The 15,009-nt window shown below is 40.9% G+C and overlaps 3 protein-coding genes across 8 annotated transcripts in view; 1 reads left to right on the top strand and 2 right to left on the bottom strand.

The window, feature by feature from the left end:
* Positions 1-4,271, bottom strand: part of LOC116698222 (1-phosphatidylinositol 4,5-bisphosphate phosphodiesterase delta-4) — a 25,822-nt gene extending 21,551 nt beyond the window's left edge. For both annotated transcript variants that reach the window (XM_032530027.1, XM_032530028.1), the window contains exons 1-2: positions 3,960-4,271; positions 1,664-1,761 (exon numbers count right to left, since the gene is read on the bottom strand). In XM_032530027.1, coding sequence (XP_032385918.1) covers positions 1,664-1,682 — 19 coding nt within the window. In that variant the 5' untranslated portion in view covers positions 1,683-1,761; positions 3,960-4,271. The remainder of the gene's footprint in view (positions 1-1,663; positions 1,762-3,959) is intronic.
* Positions 4,272-5,534: 1,263 nt separating this feature from the next.
* Positions 5,535-10,302, bottom strand: cnot9 (CCR4-NOT transcription complex subunit 9). Of its 2 annotated transcripts, XM_032530402.1 has the most exons (9): positions 9,926-10,302; positions 9,689-9,715; positions 9,100-9,285; positions 8,842-8,957; positions 8,367-8,476; positions 8,150-8,259; positions 7,656-7,754; positions 7,449-7,540; positions 5,535-6,518 (listed from the first exon to the last, which is right to left on the bottom strand). In XM_032530402.1, exons 1-9 carry the CDS (start codon positions 9,941-9,943, stop codon positions 6,350-6,352), a joined length of 927 nt encoding a protein of 308 aa, XP_032386293.1. In that variant the 5' UTR covers positions 9,944-10,302; the 3' UTR covers positions 5,535-6,349. The 2 variants fall into 2 exon arrangements, with proteins under 2 accessions (XP_032386293.1, XP_032386294.1); XM_032530403.1 differs by lacking the exon at positions 9,689-9,715 and having other exon boundaries at positions 9,926-10,300.
* A 54-nt stretch (positions 10,303-10,356) lies between these two features.
* The window catches only part of usp37 (ubiquitin specific peptidase 37), a 19,878-nt gene continuing 15,225 nt past the window's right edge, over positions 10,357-15,009 (top strand). For 2 of the 4 annotated variants that reach the window (XM_032530399.1, XM_032530397.1), the window contains exons 1-3: positions 10,357-10,556; positions 11,446-11,674; positions 13,822-13,972. In XM_032530399.1, the coding sequence (XP_032386290.1) occupies positions 11,501-11,674; positions 13,822-13,972 (325 nt within the window). In that variant the 5' untranslated portion in view covers positions 10,357-10,556; positions 11,446-11,500. Of the gene's footprint in view, positions 10,557-10,604; positions 10,773-11,445; positions 11,675-13,821; positions 13,973-15,009 lie in introns of those variants that run through there. The other 2 variants (XM_032530400.1, XM_032530398.1) reach the window with 2 other exon arrangements.

The following is a 15,009-nucleotide window of genomic DNA, read 5'->3' as shown; positions in this document are numbered from 1 at the left end:
TACCGATACAAATATTTGGTTATTGAAAACTCCGATATTACAAAATCGGCCAATATATATATTTCTAAAATAATATAATAATTTGTTTTATTGTCACAACAGAACAGAGGAACTTTAAAATATATTAAAGGTCTGACAAATGTATAGAACTCCAATCTACGAAATCGGCCAGTATATATTTCCACAAGAAAATCCAGAAACGCGTAACAAAACATTAACAGATTTTCCTAACATTAGTTATTTGTAGTTATTTATGAGTTCTGACTAAAAATGATATAATTTGTTTTATTGTCACAACAGAACAGAAGAACATCAAAATATATTACAGTTCTGATAAATGTATGAAAATTACAATCTTAAGATATGAAACAAAGTCCTTTGAACAAAAACACAATAACAAAAAAAATAGTGTTGCCAACAGTGACGTTGTAGACCGTCCTCTGTTGGACAGACTATGCAACGCCATCACTAACAGGGACGTTGTAGAGCGTCCTCTGGTGGACAGACTATGCAACGCCATCACTAACAGGGACGTTGTAGAGCGTCCTCTGGTGGACAGACTATGCAACACCATCACTAACGGGGACGTTGTAGAGCATCCTCTGGTGGACAGACTATACAACACCATCACTAACGGGACGTTGTAGAGCGTCCTCTGGTGGACAGACTAGCAACGCCATCACAACAGGGACGTTGTAGAGCGTCCTCTGGTGGACAGACTATGCAACGCCATCACTAACAGGGCGTTGTAGAGCGTCCTCTGGTGGACAGACTATGCAACACCATCACTAACGGGGACGTTGTAGAGCGTCCTCTGGTGGACAGACTATACAACGCCATCACTAACAGGGACGTTGTAGAGCGTCCTCTGGTGGACAGACTATGCAACGCCATCATAACAGGGAAGTTGTAGAGCGTCCTCTGGGGGCGACTATGCAACGCCATCACTAACGGGGACGTTGTAGAGGTCCTCTGGTGGACAGACTATGCAACGCCATCACTAACAGGGACGTTGTAGAGCGTCCTCTAGTGGACAGACTATGCAACGCCATCACTAACAGGGACGTTGTAGAGCGTCCTCTGGTGGACAGACTTGCAAACGCAATACTAACAGGGACGTTGTAGAGCGTCCTCTGGTGGACAGACTATGCACCACCAACGCTCATAACATGGTTGACTGTCCGTTTTTATTGTTATTTTTTTACATATCGGTCGCACTTTAGTTTAAATATGTCTGAAAATATTCATAAACACGAGTCCAACATAGTATTACCTTAAATTGACATCACATTAATGACATACTATTGGGCTGTAGGTAAGGGAGACCCTAAGGTCGCCATCCACAGATACAGAAGCTTCAAGGATTCACTGCTACATGTATGTTTAACATTACAACATACTGTATAAATATGAATGTCAATAATTATTTAAATGGCTAGTATTGTATGCACCACAAAAAGATGTGTAAAGGTTTTAGGCTGCCCTACACGTTATTGTAGGCCCAGCTTAAAATGCTACTCAATTTTATACTAATACGTAGTGGGGGGTCCATTTACCGTCTCTCTTTCAGCTAAAGGGTCCTTTGCTTAAAAATCTTGAAACCCCCTGCATTAGACCATAAATCTTCATATATCATCAATCTGATGGAATATCATTTACTCACGTGAACCTTCAGGATCCATTGCTATTCTCGAATCATGCCAATGGACGTGTGCCGCTGAAAAGAAGCAGGGGTCGGAAACTTGTTCCAGATGCTTTTGCCTGTTTCCAAACAACATTAATTTAGTAAAAGCTCTGGTTTGAATCGATACAAAGACTTACACTTAGCTTTATTAATCCCTTTGGAATGACTCCTGCATGGAAATTAAAGCACAAAACCTCAGTGCACCTGCTGCAGTCTTACTGTAGGGACGTTGTTTAGAAAGGACATTACTAATTCCCTGTTCTCTGTCAATATACAGAACTTCTCTGCTGATCCATGTGACATACAGCATGTCCATTCAAAACCTCCAATAATCAGCTGTTCTGCTTTTGTCTTGCTAAAGGACAATCAGCTGTGTAGTGGGATGTTGGCAAGTGACTGCTCTACTGTAGCGTCTGCAAGGATGAAGCAGATGCGAGGCACTAAATGCCAAGATGTTTCTAAGGCCAGTCAGCGTTTAAATCTTAATCCACTCATACCATCAATCTTTACTCAGCTCCTGCAGTCTGTGTGCTGACTAAGAAATGTCTCACACACACCCAGAAGCCTGTGCTCGCCTCAGCCTCAGCAGATAAAAAAGTGACAGCAGTCACTCTAAGAATTTGATTTGGATTGTTATGAAATGAAAGTGTGTGTCGATCTGTCAGTGAATGGGTCCCCTATTTTGGGCCAGATGTATATATTTCCACTACAGGATGGATTAAATTTAACAGACATTCATGGTTCCCATAGAGTCCTTTGGATGACCAAAGACCTGCAAAACCATCAAAATTCCCATCAGCCTCAGCTTTTGTTTAATGCTAATTAACAAATATTAGAATGATAACACAGTACACTTCCATTGTGAATATGGTACCTCCTAAAGATCAGCATCGTCATTGTGACAGGGGTGCCCCTCCGAAATATGATTGTTTTTGATAGTATACAGTATTTGTATAGCAATCTGACTGCTTCTTAATTAAAAAAAAAAAAAAACTTTTTACAATATGGGACCTTTAAATGTTGAAACAAAACCACTGCTTTATAAAACGTGATTTTTTTCTTCTATAGCCCCAAATCATTAATCTGTCTCTAAGTGTTTCTGCAATCTTACCATCATACAACCCTTCTATCCATGCACCCTTATAATGTGGTTTATTAAAAGTAAAGAGACCTAAATAGGCTTCAGACTTGCTGCTTATCAGTAAAAACCAATAAACTCCTTCTATCTCTGTTGTTCACTGATAAATGTGGATCAAACCCTTCCAGAAGGGAAGGTTTTCTAAAGTCTGTATATCGGTATTCCTGCCTGCCAGCTATCCTTTCCGTTCATTGTCTCCTGAAACAATCCCATGTGCCATCTCCCCCCCCCCCCCCCCCCCCCCCCCCGCCAGCAAGTTTAAAGAAAATACTTCTCATCACAGTATGACTGACGTGATACAAAGGCATGCACTCACAGTTGCTTCACAATTTAATATCACACTCCTACTGGGAAAAAAAAAAAGACCAACCATGAAAGTGATGCTTAGTTTCCACAGCTATTTGCTCCATAAACTGATGTTCGCTTTTATGTGTTGTGCTTTCCCTGCAGAGCCAAGTCAAAGACAATTCCCCATCCAAGTTTTTTCAGATTCTCCACTATTCAAAGTTTAACCCCCCCTCCTGTATACTTAACGTGCGGACCTTTAAGCTGCTATTACGTCACATTATTTGTGTTTTATTTTTGGGGCCATGCTTAAGCATTTTGGATTGGCGCTCTCCTCAGGCGAGATGAGTCACACAAGGCCACCTCTTTAGGGAGTTCACTGACCACACACATCCATCAAGACATGACTAATGTGCATGGCTAACAGGATGGACATTGGGAATAAACAACTCAGACATAAAAACCAACCGCTTCATACATTTATCTTGCATGCTTCTAGTGTGTAGTTTAAGTTTAACTGTATTTCTCTATCATAATGTTTCATTTCCCCTGTACAGTGAGATCTGTGTCCTGATATTTACCCATGACTGCATGTTTCTTGCACACAATTATGTGAAGTATTCAACAAATAGACCATGTCATTCCAGTGGAATCCATATTTAGCTTCAAACTGTGACAGGGAGGAAGGCGTGTGTGCAGTAAATTAAAACCAGAGGCAGAAATTTAAGACATCAAAGCATCACTTCAGCAAAGCCTGCATGCAACTGCAGCTAAAGAAAGAAAGTGAGTCAAACTATAAATTGCATTTTTCCTTTCCTATCCGTAGGGATAGGGAAAAAGAGTTATACTTACCAAAAGTACAGATCTCGTCAGGGATATTCAGTTCGACCTCCAGAGGTTCGTACTCTTAAGGAGACAGCTGGCCTCAGATATGGTTCGGTAGGACCGGGATAAGGGTAAGGGAGGCGTGTATGTCACACTGGCCCTGTACGCTGAGATCCAGAATCAAGGAGAGTCCAGGGACTGTTAGCTGAGCTCAGGGCCTTTAAAGCCTGAGAGTGTCTGAAGGGAAATCTGGCTCAGCCTCTTCTCTCCTCCCCTCTCTTACTCCTGGATCTAAGAAACCTGATTCCCTGGTCACTGCTGCTGCATGCTGGTATGCTCTGCTCCATACCCCTCCTCCTCTTCTTCCTCCCTCCCCCCCAGCCTTCCTTCCTTCTCCTGCCACTCCCTCTCTCTGCCATCCACAGACCCCTCGCTGCATCTGGGGAGGCTCACTTCCCTCAGTCCGCTTCTCCTCGTTTTGTCTTTTAATGGTCTGCAGAGTGACTCCCTTGTTTCTGTATCAGCACTGATAACGGGTAACACAATTCTGGGAAATAGTCTGCTCTGTTAGGGAGAGAAGCCAAGTCATAAAACAATGAGAAATACATATTGTGCATTTAAAACACAACTGATATCCTGAAGTCTGATATCAAAAGATTGCAATCAGGAGTAAACAAGTGATCAAGGCAGTAGTATGCCGCGTACTGCAGATCAGAGCCTTAATGGGAGACAACTGTTTAGATGCCGGTTTCTAAACAACGTTCACTCACTTAGTCACTTTGATTTGTATTTCTCCAGGACAACATGCATAATATGGAAATGTCTTGATTACAATTGTAAACTGTTTTAACACTCAAAAGGAAATCATGGGTGAATATTAGTGGCCGACAATGTAGTCGTCTGAATCCCAAATAGCAACATAAAAATGGAAAACATCCCTTTCGCAATTCTCAACCCAGTCAAGCTAATGTACTCCATTTGAAAGGGTCCCAGCACCAGAGGCCTATAATGACTTTAGCTACTGTAGCTCTTTCCTCATATGGAATAACCCAACCAAAACGTGCAACGCATACTTAGAAAGGTATCCTATGGGAATCTGATTTGCTCACAAATGGAAGGCTTGAGCGAAGGGGTTTCCGCGATGGATGCTGTTCATCTCAGCCGTTGTGAGGATAATGGAACCTATGGGGGCCACAATCTGTTAATGTACTGGTGAAAGGAAATTAAGGCTAATCGGCATAGTCCGTGGGGCTGTTAGAGTGTGCACTCAGTGAACACAGGTGAGCCCATTCCCCATCGGACTGACAAAGAATGAACCCAACTTCAAAGTAACTTTCAAAACTTTGACTGCATTAGCACCCGATTTTCAAAAAATCCTCTAAGAAAAAAATGCTTTTTTTCACAGCAACACTAGTGACAATGACACCTTATCAAAATACTGCTCATCAGAGCTGCTGCATTTGTTAAGCTAAGACTGAAATGTAGTTAAAACAATTAACAGAAAAATAACCAGCAACATATTTCCTGTCTTTCCAGTAAACAAGACTGAAAGCAGTTCTTCCTACCAAATGTCAAAGGGACTATTAACTTCACAACGAACTATTCACTTTGAAAACAGTTTATTTCTAAAATATCTTAAACAGGACCAACAGTTGAGATTTCACTCTGAACAGAAATCATTTTATGCATTACTGGCTCTCCACATACAAAGCCCTTAAAACACAAAATTATAGAGAAATACATCCAATGTTTTACTAAACAGGAGCTTAGCAAAAAAAGGAGACGCGAACAGTCATAAAGAAGGTTTAAAAGTCTTATTTGAAATGCAAGAAAAAAAGAAAGAAATAACAGTTCCTACTTTGAAGTGGAATGTTACAGGAGATTACAGTGAGAAACGGAAGAAGCTCGAGCTGACCAATATTTTCAAAGCGCTGATATTAACTACCGAGAGACATCCAGATAGACATTGCAGTGCGGTTAACTGCAGCAATAAATGTTTTTGGCAATTTTTTGCAAGAGAAATCTTTTGTTGCAAACTGTAAAATATCAAACTCAAACAAAACTTTCATTTTGGATCTTGCCAAAAGCATTACCTTCATAAACAAATACCAGGCAATATTTCCTTATTAGATTAAATTATTGTCAAATGTCAGTTGTCAGTATCAGTTTTGAAAATCTTCGATCAGTGTGGCTCTTTAAAAAACAATGTTGTTTTCAGTTGTGAAGTCGGGACTTTGTTTGTGGAAGTGACATACTGGCGGAAAAACTGGTGTAAATTATTTATCCAAAAGCAAATCTTCCTCATTTTGTCCTCCACTTTGTAGACAGTCTCAGCACCGGATATGGCAAAATACAAAATCTAGGCGGGGATGAGAGAGTCTTTCTGTGTCAGCTGTAAACAACACACTCCGTCCTCCTCACTGTGGAGCCAGCGGGATGCCTCTAGCGTCGGTGACCTGGCCCTCCTGCAGGTTCTTGACCAACTGGGCCAGCCAGCGCTTTGTGGTGGTGTCGTCCTTCAGCACCTGGGCAAAGGTGCTGTCTTTTAGCTGGTCTGGCAGACACTGACGCAGGGCCTCTCTGGCTCTGAGGAAGGAAATAACACGTCACACACACACACACACACACACACACACACACAACAGCTTCTCGTGTTGGTGGCTCCTACTATAAAAGTCTATACTTCTCTACCTACAGTATATCAAGATTACATGCACATACTGTATGTCAAAGACCGATAAAAAGCTTATTCTTTAGATAAAGGCTGCTATTTATGGAAGGCTCTCCTGCTTATTATCATCAAAGCAATCTATATTTCAAGTATTAATTCTTAACCTCTGCAATATGCTTTCCTCGATATGCATTATTGATATTACTTAAAGTGTAGTCTCGCATTGCTAGACCTATCTCCACAGTGCTGGAGTATGGTCTGGCTTCACCAGCTTATCATTTCAGGACAGAGGGGGGGAAAAAAAACTGTTGTTTGTATCTCTTTAAACCAAATCACACTGCTACAGGGGCACAGGACATTCCAAAAAAAATCCCCTTGTTCATTAGGGGCTTTGCTTTGCAATAAGGGGTGGCTGCTGTTTTTACCCTGAAGATTAATGTTAGATTTTATAAAATTGTAAATTTATTTAGCAGGGATGGTCTTTGTTTCAAGTTAAGGGGCAAAAGTATCTGCTTTATAATGATTTTAAAAAGAGAAAGAAAGCTCACTTTAGCATCTGTAAGGCTGTAACTACCTAACATTTAGAAATTCATTATTATATATTAAGCCGTAAATTAATTTCTGTATCATTCCCTAATAAACAATTGCAAGCATTCAGTTCTGACCAGCATTCAGACTGACAAGCCATTTTACTGACAGCCACCACAAACTGTGTAATGGCTCCTCCTAGTGGCAACTACTAATGATCCAATTCTTCAGTCATATTCTCTTCTGTGTTAAAAGTTATACAGTCTCACACAAATAACCACTTAATCAAGAGCCAAGGTTAAAACAGGCTGCTCTACCTGAGATTGTCCGAGAGGCGAAGGTAGCAGCGAACCACATGCTTCAACAGGCGAGCTGATGGTTCTTTAGAGAGCTGGAGCACCATTTTGCCCTTCACAGAAAAACATCAAAATTATGATTTGTGAAAATTAAAGCCAAGTGTCACACTCTGCAGATTCAAAAGGTAAACTCAATAAAAATGCAAAGGTTTCTCGAGGAACACTTACAAGTATCATGGCCACGTGTGAGAACCGTTCATACGTCTGACATATATAGGCCAGCCCTGTGTCATCTAGCAAGATCTTCTGCAGTATGAAAGTAGCAACCTTTCAAACCAAATGAAGAGAATAGTGAGACGTTAGCTGATGTTACAGTACCATTATGCACCAAACCTGCAAAAACAATAACATACGATTTATTTTTCTATAACTTAAAAGTAAAAAAAGACAGTTCACCTTGCACTACAACAGTTTTAAGGGCTCAGAATGCAAAAAGACTAGCAGCAGCATGGGAGAATTGACTGGTATTAGATAGTTTTTTTTTTAATTTTTTTAAAGGACCTTTTTCAATAAAAACAAAAGGAAACAGTCTGGGCAGTTAGTGTTGCTAAAGGAGAAAATGTAATGGTTGTACACAGGTTCCAACCACCCATTACTGTATACCAAAGGTCAAGTTAGGGAATACGTATGTTAGTTAGAAGACAGCTGGAACAGTTCAGTACCGTCTTGGAGAGCTCACTCCCTGATTCCATGATGCGGAGACACAGCGGGATGATTTCAGTGGTGAGGAGGAAGTTGATCACTTCTTGTTCATCTGTTTTGACCAAGGCACCTGCGGTAAACACAGAAAGATGCTTGAGGAAAAGGATGAAGACACAAGTTTGTGGACACAACCATAAATCTAAAAATAAAACAGGACCAAGCGGGAGTAAAGTTTACCTATGACGCCGAGGCTGGTAAGTCGCAGGTACTCAAACGGACGTGTTTTGCTCACAGTGTGCAGGAAAGGGTAAAGGAAAAGAGGGATGTGAGCAGCAAGAAAAGCTGACCTGGTAAGGAACAAAGATGTAAAAGCATGTTAATCACTGTGACAAGACTTTTATACACAATCAGACGAAAGCTACAAAGTCACATTTAAAAATGAGAATATTGATCCAAAAGTGATCATTCCCTCCAGTATCGTTTATCATATCGCAAAAACAATATATAACTAATTAATTAGATATTTCTTTCAAATTTTGTATCCCTAATTCCGAGAAAACTGGCAGATGTAGAAGAAAAAAAGCCTTTGCTGTCATGTACAGTATATTTAGTCCATAACATAGTTGAAGTTTAGAAATACAGCGTGTCATCACCAGTTGAAAAAGAAAAGAATAGTTACAAAAACCAATGCAGTCTTTAAACTCCCCATTACCGTGTCTCCGGGTGTGAGGCAACACACTGCAGAAGAGCCAGGGCATTGCACACTCTGTTAGATTGGTGAGCTGTAAGCGTAGGTGGATTTATAGATGGATAGATGTTCACTATTTCCTAATAAAGTGGAAGGAATGCAATGAGGAAAGAAATCAGTTAAACTTATTATCAAGGCCTTACAACAAAAGCAGATTCATACATATACATGTGAGCAAATAGATACTATGTGCGACATCTAGGAGTGGGACATGGGTAATACCTGTAACAGGGCAGCAATTGTGCCACAGGAGTGCCAGAGCATTGGTGCCAGGTCTGGCACAGACTCGCGTTTCTTGCTAAGCTCCAGCAAGGCATTTTCTCTGGTCTCTGGACTGGACAACTCATTGATCCATTGGTAGATCTTCTCCCTGTCTACCTGGGCCAGGGCTGTGACGTTAGTTACAGCCTGTAAAAGCAGGTGGAAACAGTCAACTAGTGCCTCCATCATCGCCATCCAATTCTAACTGTAGCTATATCAATATGATGGAATGAGAAAAGTCAACAGCAATTTTGATTATCATAACAATGCAACATACATATTGTAAGCATGTTACAACTAAACACATCCTTAATAATATTAATATGGTATCCCATTATTGATATCAATGTATTTCTGATTTTGTGGGAGCAAGTAGCTTTATTTTGGCATCACTATAAATGAATTTGCAGTTTAACTAAATTGCTCTACATACTGTTATGTCTCAGACAAAGATTAAATATTTTATTAAGATTAAAATATCAACTTTAATCTTAGCCAGAGGCCCATACATTGCAAACTGTGCAGCCAAACATTGTTCAAAGCCACAAACCTTTATTTGAAGCTTCGTTGGAGATCCCTAAGTTTCAAAAGATACCAAATATGTCAGGCTGAATTTGGGGAAACACTAACAAATTGATGCTGAAGACATAAAAAATATGTAACCATGCAACCATGAATTAAGTGTTTAATAAGATGGTTTTATCAATCAAAGCAAATCAAAAAGGGGAAATGTAGCTATGTTAGGACGGTTGATAGCGTAACGTTACAGTGATATTAAAATACTCACTGCTCCCGTCGCCAGCATTCTCTGAAGCTCTTTGTTGCCCAAATGTGTTGTTAAAACTTCTGTATCAGCTGAACTGGGGTGTAGTGGCAAACTTATGTGGCTGCAATAAAACAAACTTGGCGTAACAAGCTAACACACAGTACGGGCAGCTAACGTTAGCCCAGCTAGCTAGCTAGCTGCTAGCGTTATACGTAGCTACACATGGAATCCAGTAGTTACGAGCGAACATTTACATTACAAATAACGTAACTTCATTGCAATAACAAAACGTTAATATTTTTAATTTATCTGTAACGACAAGAGCCCCGAGAGCTTATAACTGACCGCTATTGACCAGATAACATAATCCAGTGTCGAGTTTTTGTTGGTAATGGAGGCAACCCAAATACAGATGGCTAAAGTATCGCGAGAGTGGGATCGGGCGCACTCTCGGTTATCATTTCCGTTGTAAATTTTCACATTCCCGCCATCATCGCGGAGCGTTGCGAGGCGTAGTGTGCGGATCCACTGTCAATAACATACGCACTGGGGAGCAGGTGAATGCCGGCAAAACAAACTTTCAGCCCTCGGAGGACCTACGATAACGATACTGTGATATAAAAGTTTCAAGACAAGCACATACCAACGACAGGTAAAGAACTACGACGATTTAATTCAACCGTGACACTGTTTTCATCACCAAACTACAATCAGGCAAATTAGCCCGTTAGCTAGCTAGTACCCGCTAGCCCACTTGCTAATGACGGCCTTCCCCATCCATTCACCGTCTATAGATGAGGGGACGACATAATTATGGTAGACTTTCGGGAATGTTGTTCTGTCACCCTAGCTGATTCCCTGAAACTTTGTAGGTTTTGCACATTTCTCGTAACGGTTCGTCTTATCAGAATAACGTTGACCAAGCAAGAAGTAATGAACGCTGGTCGTGTCGTGCGTCTTCGCTGCCGCGATACAGATTGGCCATTGGGCTAGTTCGTTAGCTAACATTGATGCAAACCAGGCTAGCCTGCTAACATGAGTGCCGTTAGTTTCCCCACTTGACATACACCACCGTGTTGTCAAGGTTTCGCTGCGAGTGTATAGCTAGCTAGTCTATGTTAAATTAAGGTGTCTGTGCTTGCTGCTTAGCTGTCGTGCTACGTTGCTTGTGGTTGACTTGGAGTTTGTTATGACTTTAAACAAGCGCTCAGTAGTTCAACGGCTAACGTTAGCTTAATTGCGTTATTAATAGTTTTGTTTTAGCTGGGTAACGTTAAAATTGAGCAAATAACAAGTTTTTTTTTTTTTAATTAGCCGTGCAATATTAGTGCTTATGATGTCTTTCAAGTTGGTTTGGTTTATCGTTGAGCTCATTATCTTACGCTTGTCATCTCTCTGTAAAGCAATAGTGAGAGCTTTAATTCAGTATGGTTAAAGCATGATATTTATGATGCACTCAGTGCAGACTTGACATAGATGGGTGGTTATAAATGACACACTGGTTGTACTGACACAATTGAATTGATTTCCCTCTTGTTTAGGATTTGTCTGAGCACAAGTGACAGCCTCCCAAGTGCACCAACTGGATAGTAAGCCATGTCAACCATAGTGCCCAAACTCTCCAGCGGTGGCGCTGTTAAGATTCGCTTTTCCAGTATGGACCTGGGTAACACCAGGTGGAAAGAAGGAACTTTTGAGATTCTGGAAAAGGACAACAAAGTCAACCTCTGTCTAAGATTCAGCTGTGGCGGAGCTCCCAAAACTTTCCAGGTATCGCTCAGTTTGTTTTGTTTGTATTTATTCAATAATTGATGCAACTGCTAAAACATTGCTTTATTTTATGGTTATATTTCTCATTGTAATATATTGAGTTCCACCACATAATTTTGGGAATATGTGTCTCTTTGATGTTTCTCTATCATCATCATCTACATATCAGAAGCCTCAAGGAAAGCAGGTGATATGGTAGCTTGTTGATGCTTGGCAAGATGAAACAATGGTACAATTTTAATGGTTTGAAAAAAAATGGGAAAGAAGTTAGGAACACGCCACAAAAATGCTCCACATATTTTAGCTACTTTTCACTAACATACACAATTTCTTTAGTCTTGACAGTTATGAAAGATGAGTTGGGAATTTTACTGATTGGAGGACAAATGTTGTTAAAGGTCCCATGACATGGTACTATTTGGATGCTTTTATATAGACCTTAGTGGTCCCTAATACTGTATCTGAAGTCTCTTTATATAGACCTTAGTGGTCCCTAATACTGTATCTGAAGTCTCTTTTATATAGACCTTAGTGGTCCCTAATACTGTATCTGAAGTCTTTTATATAGACCTTAGTGGTCCCCTAATACTGTATCTGAAGTCTCTTTTATATAGACCTTAGTGTCCCTAATACTGTATATAAAGTCTCTTTTATATAGACTTAGTGGTCCCCTAATACTGTATCGAAGTCTCTTTTATATAGACCTTAGTGGTCCCCTAACACTGTATCTGAAGTCTCTTTATATAACCTTAGTGGTCCCCTAATACCGTATCTGAAGTCTCTTCCCAATTCAGCCTTGGTGCAGAATTCATCCACTAGAGCCAGTCCACAATGAGCTGTACTTTATTGCCATCTGGTCTGCAGCTTTTGAGGTGGAAGAGGAGAGAGGGGGGGGGGGGGGGGGGGGGGTGGACTGAATTCTCTGAGCAAAGCAGAGAAAGGAAAGTAGCCTTGCCCCTTAGACCTCATAAGGAGCAAGATTCCAGATTGGCCCATTGGAGCTTCATTTTCTCAAGGGAAAAGCAGGATACCCAGGGCTCGGTTTACACCTATCACCATTTCTAGCCACTGGGGGAAAACACATTGATGTTAAAAAACCTCAAAGTGAAATTTTAATGCCATGGGACCTTAAAGTAAGCTCAAGGGATCAACAATGTGCAGTATTTGGTTATTATCTGGCTACTTTATGCTGCAAACTGCACAGAAAACCATCATACTTCATCATTAGTTTGAAGCAATGCTCCGCTTAGAAGGTATCAACCACATTGGAGTCTTGAAAAGTGACTTTATAAAAAGTACTTAATCACATTAATCTAAAAAATAAAAGTACCCCCGGGAATAAGTCTTCCGTCACATGCATGCATATGCTTAAAGAGCTAGGGAAACAAGCAACAAACAGCATGGCTAGGGGATAAAAAAAACCCACAGGGTACCCATTTAAAGGGTCGCTTCCTCAGTGTAAACATTTTGTACAATAATCTCACTGTAAACATTGGCATGTCGGCCAAACCTAGTCCATAGCCATATAGTGGTTTCTAATAGGTATTTTTTTCACAGATAACTTTTTAACAGTGGCGGTAGGAAGAACAAAGCTGTTACTAATCAAGTTAGTAAGTAGCTCACCCAATAGAGTATGCGCCCCATGTAGGCTGAGTCCTTTGCATCGGTCCGGGTTTGATATTTTGGCAAACCTATAAGCAAAGGGGTGGACACTGGAGACGTGGCTGCTGCGGAGGGGTTTGAAAGATATCCTGCACAAGGGGTTGTAAACGGTAAAACCAACCTCAAGTCTGTAGGTCATGAGTTATGTGGCAGCAGTGCATGATTTTTAATTAAGAAACTATGGATGTAGCAGAGGTGACTCATCAAATTGACTGTGATGACCTGGGGTTCAGCCTGGCACTAGGTTGGTTAATTATCCATTTCACAGGGGATTTCCCTCTATGCGTTTTTCAAATTCACGAATGCCTTAAATGAAAAATATTATTCAATTAAGCAGAAATTGGTAAAATGAGTGCATAAATAAAATTCAAGGAAATTATTTTCAACGTAACACTTAAGGGCTACAAAAGTTTGCAGTTGTAATTATTTATGGAAATCAAATCTACAATCAATAAATTGATTTGAATACTTTGTATTGTCCTCAGTTGAACCAGAACTTGAAGAAAGTTAACCAGAGTTTGAGCCGAATCATGCTGACTTTGAAGGACAGCAGCGTCATCACCCTGGACAAGATACCCCAGACTTTGCTTCAGAAGACTAAAGACTACCTTGAAAAGCTCAAGCTGGGAAAGCCAAGTAATACACCACTGCCATTTTAAGAAATCTTCTGTTGATTGGGATTCTTATTTGTGATGTTGACAATTGTAGATTTTGCAAAATCATTATTTTTGGTAAAAGCTTTGCTTTGTTTCTATTTATTGGTACTAAGGCGAGTATGTCCTGTTCCTTCTGCTGCTAACTATGTGTAGTTACCTCCCATTTTAATACATAGTTTCTTGTGCGCCAAGCCCCTTTCAGGGAGGTGTGTGTGTGTGTGTGGTGTTGTGTTGTGTGTGTGTGTGTGTGTGTGTGTGTGTGTGTGTGTGTGTGTGTGTGTGTGTGTGTGTTGTGTGTGTGTGTGTGTGTGTGTGTGTGTGTGGTGTGGTGTGTGTGTGGGTGTGTGGGTGTGAGTGTGAGTGGAGTGTGTGGGAGAGACTATTACATTGTAGATTCCCACTGAAGGCATCAAAACTATGAATGAACACATATGGAATTATGTACTTAACAAAACGTGTTAAATAACTGAAAACATGTCTTATATTCTAGTTTCTTAAAAGTACCCCCCCCCCTTTGCTCTGATTATGCTTTCCACACTCTGGCATTCTTTGATGCGCTTTAAGAGGTCATCACCTGAAATGGTTTCCCAACAGTCTTGAAGAAGTTCCCAGAATGCTCAGCACTTGTTGGCCTCTTTGCCTTCACTCTGTGGTGCAGCGCACCCCAAACCTCTGGATTGGGTTCAGGTCCGGGGACTGTGGAGGGGCAGCACTCCATCACTTTCCTTCTTGGGCCAATAGCCCTTACACAGCCTGGAGGTGTGTTTGGGGTCATTGTCCTGTTGAAAAGTAAACAAGCCACAGCTACTGAAACCAGCATGGCTACACAGCACCCTGAACCATCGGCTACCACAGCATCCTGAACCAGCATGGCTACCACAGCACCCTGAACCATGCAGTCGCTACCACAGCACCCTGAACCAGAATGGCTACCACATATTCCTGAACCAGCAGGGCTACCACAGCATCCTGCAGCGGCACGCCGTCCCATCCGTTTGCGTTTAGTTGGAACCATCA

This window comes from Etheostoma spectabile, chromosome 11, assembly GCF_008692095.1.
Source record: "Etheostoma spectabile isolate EspeVRDwgs_2016 chromosome 11, UIUC_Espe_1.0, whole genome shotgun sequence".
Classification (NCBI taxonomy): Eukaryota; Metazoa; Chordata; class Actinopteri; order Perciformes; family Percidae; genus Etheostoma; species Etheostoma spectabile.
This window is presented reverse-complemented; position numbering and strand designations above follow the sequence as displayed.